This window comes from Sycon ciliatum, chromosome 4 (genome assembly GCF_964019385.1).
Source record: "Sycon ciliatum chromosome 4, ocSycCili1.1, whole genome shotgun sequence".
NCBI classification, from domain to species: Eukaryota; Metazoa; Porifera; class Calcarea; order Leucosolenida; family Sycettidae; genus Sycon; species Sycon ciliatum.
Window position 1 is genome coordinate 11,639,579 of NC_088646.1, and position 17,875 is coordinate 11,657,453.

The window sequence follows — 17,875 nt, forward strand, 5'->3', positions numbered from 1 at the left end:
ATATTATGCTGGTTGTGTGCAGGTACAAGGCCCCTGTCAAGAAGCCAGCCTTGCCCGTGAAGAAGGAATCAGTCGACGAGGAGTTGTACCCCGAGTACTATCGCAAGACCTGGGGGCACATCAAGGGCAGCAACCTGGAGTCGCCGGAGCCATTCAGGATTGGTGAGTAGAGCCGTGGTCCTTCCTGGAACCTCTGGTCGTGTCTCGTGTGGAGCATATCCACCACTGAGTGTGTTTGTAGAAACGGGTGGACAGGAATACGCGCCAGTTGATTATTTGCAGCATTTAGGTCAGAACATTTTTCCAATCATCTCAACTCCATGTAGATGGCCTAGTTCCGGATATTTACTTCTGAAATGAAAGTATGTGTATCCATCTGCGCTCTATCCTGATGTGTAGTGATCGGCTCTTGTGGCCATTGCCCTCTCTCTTGTTTTGTTCGTGTTTGTGCGCAGCTCGCATCTTGCAGATCTTCTCTCAGCCGGATGTGGATACATTGCAAGTGCGAGTGCAGAAGTTCTACAGGTGTGTGCCTTGTCTGCTTGCTTCATTCCCTCTTGACCGTGTCAACGATATCAATGCCGTTAGCTGTTCTGTGTATTGATATAGCTCTCCTCTTTCAATTCACTCACTGACTGTACAGTGTATCCCTGCCATGGCACCATGGGTTGGGATGCCGGAAAGCTGATGGAGTAATGCTATTTTGTATGTATAAACGTTACGTGTGTCTTTGGTGGTTATTGTTGCAGGCCGGAGAATGCCAAGCTCTCTGATGCTGAGCGCTTTGCTGCCGACTGGAACATCCTATACAGCAGTGTGGAAGGTATGGTTTACTGCTCCCCCTCTGCTTTTCAGCACCATGGCATGTGCATTTTACCGTGTACATAATACAACATTATGTGTGTGTGTGTGCGTGCGTGTTTGTGTGTGTGTGTGAATAGACCTCTCAATGTTTGTAGTATCGGTTACTAGATGCAGTGTATGCTGATGTGCCTCTCACTCTATCTCTGTGTTTCCAGAGTGTGTCGTGTCGGCAGCTGATATCCAAGGCTCTTGCAGTATCTTGCATTCTCAGACACTGACCGTACCGCTCTCTGACTACTCGGCCCGCTCCACCGATAACTTCTACTTTGAAAAGGCAAGTTGTATTGGTGTTTAGCTATGTCCTGGTTTTAGGACCGGTCCTGGTGCCAGCGATGTGCACTTATGCTCTGTGGGCGCTGTCACACAGCAGCGATATGCAAGTGCTTTCAAATTGTCTTCTCCCTTGTCATGTGTTCTGGGTGTTGCATTAGTACAGCAGCTGGGTATGATATCACAATATTCTTAACCTGCTGACCCTCTGGATCTATTGTTGTGGGTATCTGGGGCAGATATACGGCTTGTTTTACTTTGACGTTTTTATCGGATCATTGTGCTTCGTAGGAATTTGATGGTACAACAAAGGAAATAGCCGATGCGCCCAAGGCACTCCCGGAGTCAGCTGACAAGACGTCTGAGAAGTCTGGCAAGGGAACAAAGGGACGCAAGAGTCGCACGTCCAGCAGCGGTGCAGACTTTGCAGCTGCCCTGTTAGCAGAGAGCGAACCAACTCCCTTCGAACCACTGCGCAGTTTGGACGTGTTTGCTGGTTGTGGAGGTGAGCTGTCATTAGATGTGTGTGAAACATTTCATTGTGGGTTGCGGTAGCTCAGGAGAAATCTAACCTGGGCTGTTTTGTATGCTATGCTGTGAGTGTGTTGTCTGCGTCCAGTTGTTCTGGGAATAGGCAACTCTGGGTGCAGTTGTTTAGGGAATTTAGACCGCGGTGGGGGAAGAAGACACTGTAGTGTGTGCATACACTAAGCATCCCAGCATCATAAACACTCTGGGGGGAGCTTAGCTACGTTTTGATTCACTATCCGATGCGCAGTGTCTCGTTTGTTGTTTGCATGCTGAGTTGCAGCAGAGATATGACCACTATGCTATTGGTTTTGACTGTGTGTTTGGATTAGTCATTGTCTCCTTGTATGTGTACGCCTATTTGTGTGTATGTGTGTGTATTACGTGTGTTACTTGCTATTTTGCATAATTGCTGTGTCATAGGTCTGTCTGAAGGTTTCCACCAGTCCGGTATTGCCAAAACAGTCTGGGCCATTGAGAAGGATGAGGCTGCTGCTGAGGCGTTCAAGCTGAATAACAAGAAGTCAATCGTCTTCACTGATGACTGCAATGAGCTACTTCGCCTTGTGATGAGTGTGAGTTGTCACTGAGTACTGTTTCTACAGACTGGTCCTCGTGCTCCTGTCCAGAGTCTCTCTTCATGGTTACAGTGGTCATATCTGCTCTTGTGTACTGTTCTGTATGTATTTGTCTCAGGATATGAGTAAAATGTGCTGGTGGAACGACTATCATCTCTCTCTCTCTCTCTCTCTCTCTCTCTCTCTCTCTCTCTCTCTCTCTCTCTCTCTCTCTCTCTCTCTCTCTGTAAGTTATCTTCCATGTCTCTTGGTTAAGTTGTACTGTGCTGGTTGTTAGTGGAGATATAATAATAAAGTATGTGATGTTGTTTTCTTCTGGTGTTGCCTCCCACCATTACAGGGCAGAACCGAAAACAAGTCTGGCCAGCCATTGCCGCAGAAGGGTGAAGTTGACTTGCTTTGCGGCGGGCCACCATGCCAGGGCTTCAGTGGCATGAATCGCTTCAACTCGCGCGAGTACTCACAGTTCAAGGTGTGTTCTTTTGGCATCATTACAACCTGTCTACTACGAGTGCCCATGACTAATATTAAACCATGCATTCAATTCCCAGAATCACCACTTTAAGAATACAGCGTCTATTGTTAGTCATGCTATTTGATCATAATCTAACCAGAGTCTCTATAGAGAGGAGGCAGGGCTCTTGTGTGTAGCCGGTTGGTATGTTGCTTGGGTTTGTTTTCCTTACGAGTCCCTAGTCTCATCGTTGTCTTGTGTCTTTTTCCCCCTTAGAATTCCCTGGTCTCCTCATACCTGAGCTACTGTGACTACTATCGACCACGTTTCTTTGTGTTGGAGAATGTACGCAACTTCGTGTCCTACAAACAGAACATGGTGCTGAAGCTGACACTGCGCTGCCTCCTCAGAATGGGATATCAGGTACGAGTTAGGGAAGACCTATCATAATTATTATGTACAGTCAACTTCGTTTTTAACGACATTCGGCGGGGCATCAAAAAAGTGTCCTTATTCGCGAAGTGTCGTTATACGCGAAGTCTCATTATATGTATTACAGTTGGATGGAACTTTGCTCTGGGCATGGAAATTCTGTCGTTATTCGCGAATTGTCGTTATATCCGCAGTCGTTATTAGCGAAGTTGACTGTACACTCAAACGCCTCTTATCCGGACGCCTCAGATACGGGCACGTCTCTCTACCGGGCACCTTCAGCTTGAGTTCCTATAGCACAAATGCTTCGAATTTGGGGGTTTTGAACTTTTTTCCGTATGAGGAAGTGCTTATTTTTCACTTCCAACCTATGTAATCCACACATATTTATTTATGGGTTCCTTTTGTATCCTGAACATGTGCAATACGTTCCAAATAAACTTCTTCAAAAATGATATAATACATGGTAGATGAGTTATCCTGAGATACGGGCAAATCTGAGATACGGGCAGTGCCCGGTCCCAAGTTGCCTGGATAAGAGACGTCCGAGTGTAGTTGTGGTTTGCCAAGCCTTGGTGGCATTGAGCAAGGTGGGTATCATTCGCTGAATCTTTTGTGGGAAACGTGGACGTGTTTCTGTGATGGTGGCGGGGTACCAGGACCAGGAATGGCTATACCCACACTCTGGTCCTCTTGAATCTGTCCTTGTGAAACTGTCCTTGTGACATGATATGCATTGCTGAAGTGAGACTATGTTGCTGGTGTGGCCATTAGTGAGCTTCTGTGTCTAAAAACACAGAGTGTAAGGATGAGTTGTTTATCGCCGGTGACCAAACAGGCAGTACTCAGTAGTTTACATGGGCCGATGGCGTGAAAATTCTGGTCGTGCGCGGGGTAATCTTTACAACAAACGCTCTTTCTTTCTGTGTCTGCTATCTGGCAGTGTACGTTTGGAATCCTCCAGGCTGGCTCCTATGGAGTCCCACAAACTCGCCGCAGGTAATTTGGATGAATATGTCTGTTTTGTTTGGTTAGGAGGTTCATCCTCCTGTAGTACGATGTTTTTGGTTTTTTTCAATTTCCAGCTCGCCAGCGTCTGCAATCATGATTGTATTTGTGCGAATGTGATCCTGGGTGTCTGTGTTCATCTATTCACATTCTGTTTCTTTCGTGTTGTGCTTCTCAGAGCTATCATCATGGCAGCAGCTCCTGGCGAGAAGCTTCCTCGTTACCCAGAGCCCACACACGTGTTCAGTCCCCGTGCATGTCAGCTCAGTGTGATGGTGGATGATAAGAAGGTAGGGTAGTGTGTGGCAGTAAGCTGTGTGAGCTGTGTGAGGGCACTCCGGTGTGTCCCTCCAGCAAGAACATAATGTATGTGTACGACTCGTATGTTCCTAGTGAAGCAGCGGCGAAGGTCTTACACGGGAAGTTTGAAACATAACAACCACGCACTCACAAGCAAGGAGAGTCCCAAGTTCTTTAACCTGACCGGTTTCTGTGACATGAGTCACTTCATCAGAGAAATGAAGATAAAAACAATATGGAACTCAATATAACCAGTGAACTGGACAGACAGGCGTTGAGCACTGTCAAGTAATTAGCGCGAAAAAAGCGATTTAGCGCGAAAAAAATTTCATTGGGATCAACTTTCATGTAGTGTATGCTGCTCCTTCTCTTGGCCATGACCTGACAAGTACTTCCTCCGTCTACAAAAACTTCGTGACTTTTTTTGAAAGCTGCGCACAGCTCTGGAATTGTTCCGTTTGACTCGGAATAACACTCGTGGCATTGTCTAACCTATTTACAAGCTATATACAAAGAAGAAGAAAAAACTCGGACGAATGAGATTTTTTTCAGAGTCTTCGTCGCTCATGTCATTGTCACCTGACGACGCTGACTCTGCATCGCCAACAGTCGCTGCTTCCGCTCGCATTTCGTTCAGATTCTTGTCACCTGCAGTGATGATCCGACGCTGGATTTTGGCTACGTCCTCTTCATCTCTAGAGCTGTGTACGAATTGGTGTCGACTATATTCAGTCTTTCCAACCCGCGACCTCCATTATGCCGTGAAACGAGTCGTACAAGCACATCCACACGCTTCGCATTTTCTCGCCAGGATAATCTTCCCAAGCATTTCTACAATGGCTTCGAGGAGGTCCCTGCGATTCCCCTTGGCGACAAAGGAGACGTCTGACTGGAGGGAGGCGAAGAAAGCCAGGCCGTCGACATTCTGATCCGGAGTCTGCGCTGGTTGCACAACGACTGAAATGTTTCATCTTGCCGTGCGAGCGAAACATTTTATGTTCTCACGCTGCGTAGATCTATGGGGCCGCGCACTGCAAGTACGAGCCTGGCCAGTTCAGGGCAGCAAGTGCCGGTGACTCCGTATTCCAGCCACGAGCTCCACTTCGTCACTGTGTCAGTTTCGAGCAAGTAAATGTTAGTTTTTTTTCATTTGACTCTTGAGTTTCTGTCGGAAATGTCCTCACACGCATGGCGTCCGTGGAGAATCTGTTCGGGATCAACCAAACTAACCTCGACATGAACGTGGGTTGTCGATGACAGCCTTTGGCGCCGTTCGTTGAGCAGGTTCTTGCTCAAAAACACCGTTAAAAAAAGTCACGAAGTTTTGTTTACGGAGGGAGTACGTGTTTTCCCTTTGGTGTTGTCTTGTCTCCGTCAGCGGAACAGAACGTGTTATCTCATACTTGTTTTTCTCTTCCTTTTAACTTTGTCTGGTTGTGTGTGTGTGTGCTATAGTACTGTTCCAACATCAGCCGTGCTGAGTCTGCACCGTACCACACTGTAACGGTACGCGATGCCATCTCCGACCTGCCAGCTGTTACCAGCGGTGCAAGCAAGCAACAGATAACCTACAGTGCTGAGTCCAAGTCTCCATTCCAGCGAGTGGTAGGTTTCATTCTGTTCTTGCTGTTGCCTCTTGAACGAGGTTTTGCACGGATGATTTCGAAGCCAGTCACGCTCCTGGTGTCATGTTGCGGCCTTGGGGAATGATGTGTGGTATACCGTGCAGCAAGCTGGTTGGATTGATGCATGCCCGGTCCTTCAACAGAGCCTGAAAGTTGCATGGGTTGGTGATTGAAGACCTCTCTTCCCTGTGTCCACGTATTTTCCGGTGTGTTAGCTGCACCCCCCTTTTCGGGCCCAAAATTCGTATCTTTTTTTGACATTCGGAGTATAAGCCGCACGTCAGATTTTGAATTTTGGGACATCCCAACTTGATGGGTACTAGTACATACAAGACGTTTACCATGGTTAAAAAAAGAGTTGACAATCACGACTGAAGTTCCAGCAAGTTTCTTTGTTTGTCCCTCACGCTGAACTGACAACATAGAAGGATCGTACAATTGCAATGATGGATTTCTGTGCATGAAAAACACATTCAAAGTAGTCTGGGTTTTATCCTAAGTATTTGCCCGTATGTTTGTGTTGGTTTCCCTGTGCAGATGAGAGGAGACAAAACCGAAGGCTCTGTCGGCGATCACATTTGCAAGGACATGTCCGCACTAGTTGTTGCACGTATGGAACTGATTCCGACCACGCCAGGTGCTGATTGGAGAGACTTGCCAAACAAGGTCATCAAGCTCAATGGCGAGAACATTCCCAAGCTGTAAGCACTGACTGGAAGACCTTTGTGATTTCCTTGCAGTTGATTTCTTTGCGTCTGGGTGCTCCAAGAAGTTGGGTTTGACGTCTCTAGTGTATAGTGTGTGTACATGGCATGATATCCTCTTCACTCTCTGCCGCTGGTCTTGTATACGAAACAGAAGTGCATTAAGATTCCGAATTCTCATCGGATTGAGAATGTCTACATTGCCATGCATGCACTTCCAGAGAGGCTTATTATTTATTTCCTTTGCTATTGTCTTGTGCTGTTGTTATTCAGGCGCTACACGCATCCAGATCGGAAGAATGGTCGCAGCTCGACCGGCGCCGTACGTGGTGTCTGCTCGTGTGCTAACGGCAAGGCCTGTGACCCAGCTGACCGCCAGTTCAACACGCTGGTGCCCTGGTGCCTGCCACACACTGGCAACCGGCACAATCACTGGGCTGGCCTCTATGGCCGCTTGGAGTGGGATGGCTTCTTCAGTACTACTATCACCAACCCTGAACCGATGGGCAAACAGGTAAAGTCATTGCAGGTTCTTCCATCTATCGACATGACAAACGAACATGTATATACTTGCGTGTAGTTGAATACATGTAACTCACAATGCTGCTCAATGAGATCCGATCGCGTGATTTAAGTTTATGCCCTGAACCAAGAGTTCATAGCCCCCCCCCCCCCCCCAGAGTGTGCAACTCGACTATGGGTGCTGTCCCGACTGAATTTCAAGTTGACGTCATTTTTATGATGCAATGCGCACTGTACACGGATTATCAGACGAATCCGGAACGTGTGGTGGGCCGAAGCCCATCTGATCCTGTACAAATTATTGCAGAGAAAAACGTGTGCGTTGACACCCGTACACATGTTGTAAATCACTGGTGCAAGGAGCATTGCATCATAAATAATGACGTCAACTTGAAATTGTGTCGGGACAGTAGGGTATGTGGGAGTTGCACACTCTTGGGGCTTATGTACTCTTGCCTGCACCAGTTCACATGCCAGTGTTCGCAGGTCTAGGGTTACACAGCACCCAGCATCTACTCGACTCTCACGATTTGATTTCATGGAGCAGCACTGTAGTTAGTTTTGTTGGAGGTCACTTTCTTTTCATTCTTTTCCCTCTTTTGTTACTACAGTATGAGATGTGATTTGTTCATCCAGGTATGCCCGTATTTACATGGACCGTCTGTGTGTCTGTGTGTGCGTGTGTGTGTGTGTGTTTCTGTCACTTCAGGGTCGTGTCCTGCATCCAGAGCAGAACAGAGTGGTGACGGTGAGGGAGTGCGCTCGATCGCAAGGCTTCCCGGATTGGTTCCGATTCTACGGCAACATCCTCGACAGACATCGCCAGGTATGTTACATTTTCTCCCAGGGGGGGGGGCTTGCTGATATGGAGAAGTCATGTTCTGTACCTCCCATCACCTGTCCAAGTGCCGTAACAATGAAGCTTGACAGACCTGTATGATTATGCCAATGAAATCAATAGTCTCACTATCTCTTATTTTACGATGCCACTGATGGTTACGTTTCGACTCACAAATGTGCGTGTGTGTTCGTTTGTTGGTGTGTTGGTGTGTCTGTGTGTATGCATGTGTGTATGCATGTGTGTGTGTCTGTGTGTCCGTGTGTCCGTGCATGTATGCATGTGTGTCCACACCCAGGTTGGCAATGCTGTACCACCTCCCATGGCAGCGGCCATCGGCAGGGAAATCCTGCGTTCTGTACGCCAATACTCGGCCGCCGCCGCTCAGCCTGTGTCACCACAGAAGAAGTGATTGTGACGTTGCACCACATTTTGACTGCTTTGGTTTGCCGGGTGCAAATCGTACGGCCGTTCTGATCTCATTTCAAGTCTATGCTACTACTAAGTCTTATTTATAATGAGGAACTGATGACACAGCCCTAGTCATTACATTCTAGATACTACACAACAATCATGCTCACTCTTCACTGAATACTGACGACGGAAATAGTTGTCCAAAACCAGAGCTTCGTTCTGGCTGCACTTTGTCTTCCTTCCCCCTCATGCCTCAGATTATTCCCAGAACTAGCTGATTTATCATCATGCAACTTCTCCGTGACCTTTGTCGATGTACCTACCCCCTCCCTCTCTGGATTTTTTTGTCATGTAACTCTTAGTACATCACTAAGGCCAAGGTGGAACTTGCAAAAAACACATCCTTTTCTATGTCATTTTTTAAATTTCAAAAGTTTTTTTTTAAAGTTTGTATGCTGACATTTGTTGCAATGCAAAAAAATAAAACAAGCATAATGTCACATTCTCAATATAGCAAACGTTTTATACACCGAAGCAAGCGGAAACTGTACACATTATTAATTATTGTGTGTGAAAAATCATGAAGCTATTGGGTGGGGTTCTCATTGGCGCTGGGAAAGGAAGTATCTCAGTCTGTGTTGAATTGTAGTCGTTCGTCGGCTGGCAAAAACAAGGAAGGGGCGTAAGTAGGGAGCAGCCCTACTGACCACCGAGAGTTTGACCCGATCCCCAGGTGTGGCGCTGTCTAGGTGCATCGTTGTTCTCCTGAGCTGGCCGGCGAGAAGCAGGGGCCTGACCAAATCCACTAACACCACCTCGAACGGTGGGTAAATAATTGTATCTGGAGTATACAAACAAAGACAAGACAGGAAAGTGTTCACTACCAACCGCTGTACAAGGTCTAAACAGCACAGTCCATAAAATGTGCTAGAAAAAGCACCTCCTTCGTTGATTTTTGACTCCGTTGTCAAGTAAGTTTCATCCGATAGAGAATTGGTTTGTGCCTCAAGCCTAGTACCCTGCCCCAAGAGTTACTAGATATGGTGACGATAGCACATCACAAGGTATAGAGAACACAGTGCATGGACACAGTGTTCCTGAATGCAACCAGAGACCTGTTGGTAGGGTCCCAGTCTTGCGACCGTATAGGGTTCTGCCCGGTTCAGACCTTCTGTATATATTCTAGGGAGGGGGGGGAGTAAGAATTCCCAGTTCCCTTACCCTTAGAACGCCCCAGAATACAGAGGGTCGCAAGATTGTGACCCTACCATGAGGTCGCTGGTTACAGTCAAGAACACTGTTTCCATGCAGTGTGTCCTCTGCCTTGTGATGTGCTGTCATCATCATACCTGGTACACTGTCAAGCAAGGCTCAGGACTAGGACCCGCTCATCCGCCCCACCTCCAAAACACGACCATGGAAGTGCGGTGGTGGCAGTGGTGGCAGTGGTGGTAGAGCGTTCTGGGGGTACTTAATGAAAACACTTTTACAGAAGAAGTGAGGAAGTGTTATTTTCTCTGTTCTAAGTTCTTCTCTAGCATGCATATGCCCAGAAATGATATTCACATGGGGCATACTTCTGCATTTTGTTGTGCTTATGGCCACTTGAAAGTACGAAAACGCATTATTGTGAACTTCGAGGCCCCATAAGTACAGTCTGTATCGGCTATAGAGTGACCGGATATAAGAATATATCGGCTACAGTGATTTTGGTACGAAAATTAATATCAAAAGCAAAACGTAGTTTATCCAGTAAAAATATCACTATAAGGCCATGTAAAATAATAATTATATTGATTGTTTATCGTCAGATTTTCCTGAGAAATCGGGGCGGACGGTATTTTATTTTATTTTTTATTTACATGTATGGCTGTATGGTAGGTGTTCGCAACCTCTAGACATGCCTCTTTCTTCAATTATCTTTTTTTGGAGCCATTTTGCACAGAGTGAGATAAATCCATGTGATGCAGATGAATCGTCAGCCACGAATAACATCTTGCAAGATAATTTTGATGCAAATTGATGCAAATAGGGAAAAGTGAAACAACCAACGTAGGACAACAAAGAGAATCAGGCAGCTGATAATATCTTTCACTTTTCAAACCGATATCACCTACATGTATGATTCAATCTGCGGACTTTGCCTTCCAAGATCTACAGCCACGCTCATTAGAGGCCGTATAGGCACAGATCGCAGTACATACAGTACATTTACTGGAATTAAAAAATAAAATAATTCGGCCGGGAGGGAGAAAAATCGGGGCGGGCGAGGACGATAAACAATCAATTTTTTTACTTGGCCTAACCAATATTATCGGATGTAATGATATAATTATCGGATATTATGATGGCAACAAAGAATCAAAACATGCATAACACATTATATTATTATTATCATCGGCTATAGTGATAATATCACTACAGCCGATAATAATATAATGTGTTATGCATGTTTTGATTTATCACTATATTATAGTGATAACTTTAAAATACATGTAGCAATAATATCAAAGGCCCTATTTTTTACTTTCTTCACGTTGCTTATTTTTATAGTGATACATGTGCATAACAGATTTTTTTATGGAAATGCAGGCACTAGTGCACTGTCAACTATGCAGCATGCTCATCTGTCAAAACGCCATGCTGGAAGTATTTCCTTGCCTTTCATGTGTCGATCGAAAAAAGAAAAGAAAAATCGATCGTATCGCAAATAGTGATGCATCGGTTATAGTGATAAAATCACGGAAATCAAAAGGGTACGCTATAGCCGATAAAGACTGTACAACAAAAGGCATAGTATCCCCCATACGAATATCATTTCTGGGGCATGTACATGCTAGAGAACAACTTTGAACAGAGAAAACAGCACTTCTTCTGTTAAAGTTGTTTTCACCTTCTAAGAGGTTTGAGCTATACATTGTACATGCAGCTGTGCCAAACACACTGGGTACCCAATACTCGGAGTGCGGGTAATGAGAGTGTACCCCTTTGTTCGGTATGGTTGTGAACTTGTGATATCTCCCTCACCCTCACCCTCTCCGTTAGGTGCCACATTTGCCATCACACCAGAGTACCAAATCAGCATAGTGGGATGGGCCTTGCACAGACAAACATCCTACATCAGCAAGAAATTAAACATCATTCAGGTCTTGACTTACAGGATTTGAGGCGTTTGAAGGTAATTCTGTCCACCGAAGTCCTGTGGGTACTTGAAGGCCAAAAAGAAGTATGCATGCCCAACAAGAATACCAACGAGCTCTTCTTTCCAGCTGTAAGGAAAGCAAACAAAACACAAGCATACATTCCTATTGCACTTGCTGCCGTCTAGGAGTAAAGAGACAGGCCCATGTCTATAGCGGAGTTCTATATACGTACAAAGCATAATGGTGTGTCAGTCTAAAAGATATCAGCCCCTAAAGGGTCATTATGGCCAAAACACACACAGCCACAATTCATATATTCTTTGAGCAGCAGACTAGAGAACCCCGGCAACACTTACCCGCCCCGTGTGATGAAATTGAACGCCATCAACACCCAAGGGAGATACATAGCCTAGAAACAAACACAGAACCAAACACAAACACTTTGTCAAACTATGCAAAGATGTGTGAGTCAAATGGTGGAGATATTACCATAAAATTGCGGGCAAGCGCCCATCCACCAGGACAAGGCGCTGCGTTACTTGCACACATATTTACACTCTTTACCGTATCAGTAGACCAGCAGCCAACAGTGCTAGCTGTGTGCAAGACTACAGATATCGTATGACATTATGGCGTGGACGAGCGCTTACCCATGATGGGTGCTTGCTCGCGATTTAACAACAGTACTGTTTTCTGCACATCGGGTTGAACGTTGAAAGTTTGAAACTACTAGGAAATTAAAACTATAGTAGCTAGCAGTCTGCAATAAAACCTACTTGTACAAGAGGAATATTTCCGCTCACCCGCAGACTCAGTATTTAGCCATCAGAGGCAGTACTTATTCTCAAATAGTTCACTTAGTACCGTACCGAGCTACTCCCAAGCCATGAAATCTGAGATAAATCACAGGTCGTGTAACAAGAAGATCGGCCACAATGATCCTGACTTACAGCACCCACTGCCTATTAATACGTGCAAAGTGCGAACACTAGTGCATCGCAACAAGGTGATAAACTGGACTACCGGTATACTTAGCAAATACGTGAAGTAGCACATGATGTAGTAACTGAGTAGATGCTCACACTACACACAATTCAGCACAGACAAGTATGATCTATGCCACAGCAACAGCATGACACACACTACACACAATTCAGCACAGACAAGTATGATCTATGCCACAGCAACAGCATGACACACACTACACACAATTCAGCACAGACAAGTATGATCTATGCCACAGCAACAGCATGACACACACTACACACAATTCAGCACAGACAAGTATGATCTATGCCACAGCAACAGCATGACACACACTACACACAATTCAGCACAGACAAGTATGATCTATGCCACAGCAACAGCATGACACACACTACACACAATTCAGCACAGACAAGTATGATCTATGCCACAGCAACAGCATGTACACATACTACACGCATGGATCAGTTTACACGTGTGCTGTGAAAATGTCTCCAGATACCAAGCCTCCACGCTCTAGTGGCTCTAGTCTACACAGAACTCACAGATAAGTGACAGATTCTGCACTGTACTACTAGTGCTACTACCGGTACATGTACTCAAGTATTCGTACACTTCATGGCTTCACGCAATAGGCTTTGTGAACAATAAACCCGTTCTCAGTTCATGTATTTGTACAACTTGCAGGTGAGACAGCTACCCTGGTAACTACAGTCCTGCTCAATGAATTCCAGTCACGTCACTCAAGTTTGCACCTTCCATCAGTTAGCAGCCCAGTGCGTGTTCACAGGTCTAGGGCTGCGCAACGCCCGGCGCGTACTTCACTGACACGACTGGATTTCATTGAGCAGTTCTGTAGTAACTGTTATTCTTGCCCAGCGCAAACGCCAGGATAGCTCGGCATCACTGAACACAGAAGCTGAAGGCAGTGGGCACAGCTACAGTATTGCACCATTCACACCTCCACAGCTACAAACCCTTCTGGTGCATGTGCATGTCAATGCTACAGCCAGTCCAGGCATTGCGCTGACAGATACAATGATCTGTCCATACACATGGAGCTGGACCTCGCGGCAATAGGCAGCTAAAGGTTATACCTTACACACTATCACCGACTGCCCCCCCCCCCCCCCCTCCCCTCACACCACGGACATAGTGAACCCTCACCTTGAACTGCGTGCCGAAGAAGAAACTGACAATCATATCGCGGTTGAGTTGTGCCCACACATAGAGTACGGTCATGATGAGTGGGTTCATCAGCAATATCAGCGGTACCATGAATCCAGCAATAACCAGCAACAGCCAGCAGAAGATCAGCATGAACAAATAGTCAGCAGGACGGCGATCAAAGATACCTGCAGCAAACAGTGCATAGCACAACATAGAGTAGCACATACAGGCATATCAACACAATACCATACACACAACTAACACAACTCACATATCAACACAATACCAGGGTTCTAGCCAGGTCAAAATAGTAGGGGGGGGGGGGGGGGGGGGGAGGGCATGGGAACAGTTACCCCGTATCCCAATTTTCCATTTTCCAAAATTGTCTTGCCACGCTAAATGCAACGTATGAGGCGAATCCCCAACTTCCCCCAGACAAATATGCCTTTATGAACCATCTAGTAGTAACTTTCGACTGCATTTTCATTGAATTGCATGAAAAACACGAAAATCGGAAAATGAGTAGGGGGGGGGGAGGGGCTCTGCCCCCCCCCCCCCTTTGGCTAGAACCCTGCAATACCATACACACAACTAACATAACAACACAATACCGTACACACAGCCAACATAATATTATGGTGCCTGCTACAACCTACCTGCAAAGACTCTTGTCCATTACTACATTGCAAGTGTTGCAGGCATGTCTTTTACCGAAGGTTATTTACGGCTACCTATTTAGTGTTTGCAAGGGAAAGGTGAATCAGTGACCAGGTTTTCATCCTAGCATCTTCAAGTCTAAATCAACATACTTGCAATGCACACAGAACTCTTGTATAGTACAAACGCCTCAGGTCTTCCAAACCTGGACCGCCAACATCTGAATGAATGTGCGGCAGATAAGATGCTTGGCAAGTATGCATACACTAACACTAACACCACCACCGCCACTGCCGCCGCCACCACCACCTGCACCACTACCACCCACCCAAACAGACTGGAGTATAAGAGAGCACACACACACACACACACACACACACACACACACACACACACACACACACACACACACACACACACACACACACACACACACACACACACACACACACACACACACACACACACACACACACACACACACACACACACACACACACACACACACACACACACACACACACACACACACACACACACACACACACACACACACACTGATACATACCTGTCTCTAATCTAGTGGAGTAGCTGTACAGAAAGTAGAGGTTGATTAAATATGAGAACCCGGTCATGGGTGTAATAGGATAGAAGAAGACGGCAGTAATCGGTCTCCAGAACTGAAAGAGAGCACAAGACGCAGCATAGACAGAACTTTGCACGTCAGAGAAACAAAGACAGTAGTAAATACAGAGTAGAGTGGAGGACGAACACATCAACTAGTGTCCCTTGACAGGCTGCTATGGTCGTCTTTCAAACATGGAAAAGCAAAGTGATATTATTGGTGATTTCGGCTCGTGGTATGGCCGTGGAGTCCAAGATTTCAGCAGCACAGTGCGAGATTTCAGACTTTCAGGAACTCAACACTTACCGGTAGTTGTTTGGACAAGATCATAAGGAACCTTAGCCACAGTTCAGCTCTAAGCGAGCTTGAAGCTGAAAATGGGTTACCAGGGTGGTTTGGGCATGGCTGTACAAATCTGTATCACTACATACTGGAGTACCGGTATAGCATGCGACAGTAGTGTGAGCCTATTGTCACGTATTACTTCAATGTACTCAGCTGCATGATTGTATTGCAATGGATTCGCACAGTGATCTGTTCTTCAGGGATAACATGTAACATGCATTCGATGCATTCTGCATAGGAAGCGGGGCTTTGGTATGTTTAAATATACATTGTACAGTGCCGTGTTCAATTTTCAAAAGGATGCTTGGATGGCCAAAATGTGACGAGCAGGTAGTTCCATGCTATTTTGGCTACAATCCTCATGGTCTATACACATTGTGTCACCGTGTCCACATACAGCCTGTCCCTCCAGGAAATCGCGATTCCACGGATGCAACGAATTTCGCGATTTTCGCCCAAACCCGCGATTTTCAGCAAAATCCGCGATTTCCCGCGTTTTTTTGTTGTTTTCTGCACTATATCTCACTTTTTATGCACTTTTCACGCAGTGCTTTCCATGATCCTGTAGGTTTTTGCACAGTACGACTCGTACTACTCCCGAGTAGATATACGATGCAACAAATTTCGTGATTTGGCCCAAATCCGCAATTTTCTGTAAATAATTCCGCGAATTCCTGGCAAGTTCTGCATCATTTCGCACTGTTCTTCGCATTTTTGTTGTTTTCTGCCGCAATTTCTTGCGCAAGTTTTCGAGAGTTTTTTCCGCAAATTCCCGCAGGGACAGTACAGCTGGGGCCAATGGCCGATTTCATTGGCCTTCAAGGTGTCAGTTGGCACTCTACACACTACACACACTGCATACCACACAACCAGTTACAACTCGAGTTGTTAGGTTAGTTAGCAATTCACCTGCCTATTATGCATACCGTATATTCTCTATTATAAGCGCCGTGCTCATATTTTTTCAACACCCCTCTACCCTGTGCTTATATTGGAGACCGCGCTTATATTGGAGACTGTGCTTTTATTTTTTCAACCAATACATCCATACAGAACAAGAAGAAATACATGCTAGATATCATGCATGCAGCATTGATTCCACCAAGACCGTGCTAATAATAGAGACTGTGCTTTAATGTTTCGAAAGGTGCTCACAGTGTGCTAGTATTAGAGACTGTGCTAGTAATGGAGACCTGTGCTTATAATAGAGAATATACGGTACATGCCAACCTGGAGGCTTGAGTTCCCTGGACAACGAGGCTGAATTCCCTTGATTTTGACCGTTTCCCCTGGACACCTATTTTTAGCGCATCCATCATTAGCAGATGTATTTTTCATGACTGCTGCTCAAGCAAAAGGGATGCCATTGCATTGAGCTGTAACTGCACAAGAAAATTTTCTGTTGATTACCGTTATACCGGCGATTCGTTGCAGTTCCACATGTTTTTTCGTCTACTACGTGCTGTGTGTACTTACAACGGATCTACAAATTCGAGGAAACACTGAAAAAAGCACCAACAGAAGGAGAACTTCGATTTAAGTTCCATCTCAATCCCTGAACTTTGGCAGGACATCCCTGGATCCTGGGGACAAACACCCTATTCCCTGGACTGTCCCGGGAAACCTTGGACGGTTGGCATGTATGATTAGGCTAGCTCCTCAGTATTTCACTCAACATAGCCAATATCATTCCTCGCTCTGTTTTATTGGTTCTAATGTAGTGAACTAACTATGTTACTTCACAGGATGGACTATACATCTAATCACGACCTCAGTACAGAGTACTGTAATACATGTACATGTACTGCTGAAACTGGCAAGTCACCAACATATTCTTACACTGCTGTCTGATGAAGTGTTCTGACACGAAACTCGGAGTACATGTAACAGCGGAATGAGACTTGTTTGATTCATTGCTGTGTAATATTTGTATTCTTACACTGAATAGACTATAATTTTTAAAACGACGTGTGCATCATTCGAGTCTTACCTGGAAATTATACACAATTGGCTCGTAGAGCAGGAACAGTAGGCGCATTGGCAGCAATCCGAAGCTGCCAAGGACTGGGAGACATACTGATGCTGCAAACCAATATCGTGTAATTACAGGAATACTACGGAACCAGTCACTGATATCACTCCCTTCCGCCATGGCGGCTAACTGGACACCTGACGACAAACTTTCTATATCTTTGAGACAACCTTGGGGTGGACACTTCGTTCAAGAGAAGCAATAACCTATGAACTACGAGTTTGGCTGTTGAGATAACTGATTTGTATTATTTTAGCTGAAAACAAAGACACGTCATTTAGAAATTTCGACGTGAAATGGTGACGTCGTTTGTACTGATTTTTCGAGAAACCCACGTGGATTTACAAGGAGTCGTCAAATGACGACTCTCTAGTTGAGC

General features: G+C 45.6%; 2 protein-coding genes across 2 annotated transcripts in view; one reads left to right on the plus strand and one right to left on the minus strand.

Annotated features, from left to right (window-relative positions):
* Positions 1–9,062, plus strand: part of LOC135814492 (DNA (cytosine-5)-methyltransferase 1-like) — a 30,157-nt gene extending 21,095 nt beyond the window's left edge. The window contains exons 29-43 of the mRNA XM_065327614.1: positions 23–162; positions 456–525; positions 750–823; positions 1,020–1,138; positions 1,426–1,639; positions 2,086–2,237; positions 2,581–2,712; positions 2,971–3,117; positions 4,070–4,125; positions 4,313–4,424; positions 5,890–6,039; positions 6,597–6,760; positions 7,037–7,277; positions 7,995–8,111; positions 8,422–9,062. Of these exons, the coding sequence (XP_065183686.1) occupies positions 23–162; positions 456–525; positions 750–823; positions 1,020–1,138; positions 1,426–1,639; positions 2,086–2,237; positions 2,581–2,712; positions 2,971–3,117; positions 4,070–4,125; positions 4,313–4,424; positions 5,890–6,039; positions 6,597–6,760; positions 7,037–7,277; positions 7,995–8,111; positions 8,422–8,535 (2,002 nt within the window). The 3' untranslated portion in view covers positions 8,536–9,062. The remainder of the gene's footprint in view (positions 1–22; positions 163–455; positions 526–749; positions 824–1,019; positions 1,139–1,425; positions 1,640–2,085; positions 2,238–2,580; positions 2,713–2,970; positions 3,118–4,069; positions 4,126–4,312; positions 4,425–5,889; positions 6,040–6,596; positions 6,761–7,036; positions 7,278–7,994; positions 8,112–8,421) is intronic.
* LOC135814495 (derlin-1-like) lies at positions 8,939–17,746 on the minus strand. Its single transcript, XM_065327619.1, has 6 exons — positions 17,455–17,746; positions 15,063–15,174; positions 13,835–14,022; positions 12,037–12,089; positions 11,696–11,806; positions 8,939–9,378 (listed from the first exon to the last, which is right to left on the minus strand). Exons 1-6 carry the CDS (start codon positions 17,614–17,616, stop codon positions 9,237–9,239), a joined length of 768 nt encoding a protein of 255 aa, XP_065183691.1. The 5' UTR covers positions 17,617–17,746; the 3' UTR covers positions 8,939–9,236.
* Positions 17,747–17,875: the final 129 nt, after the last annotated feature.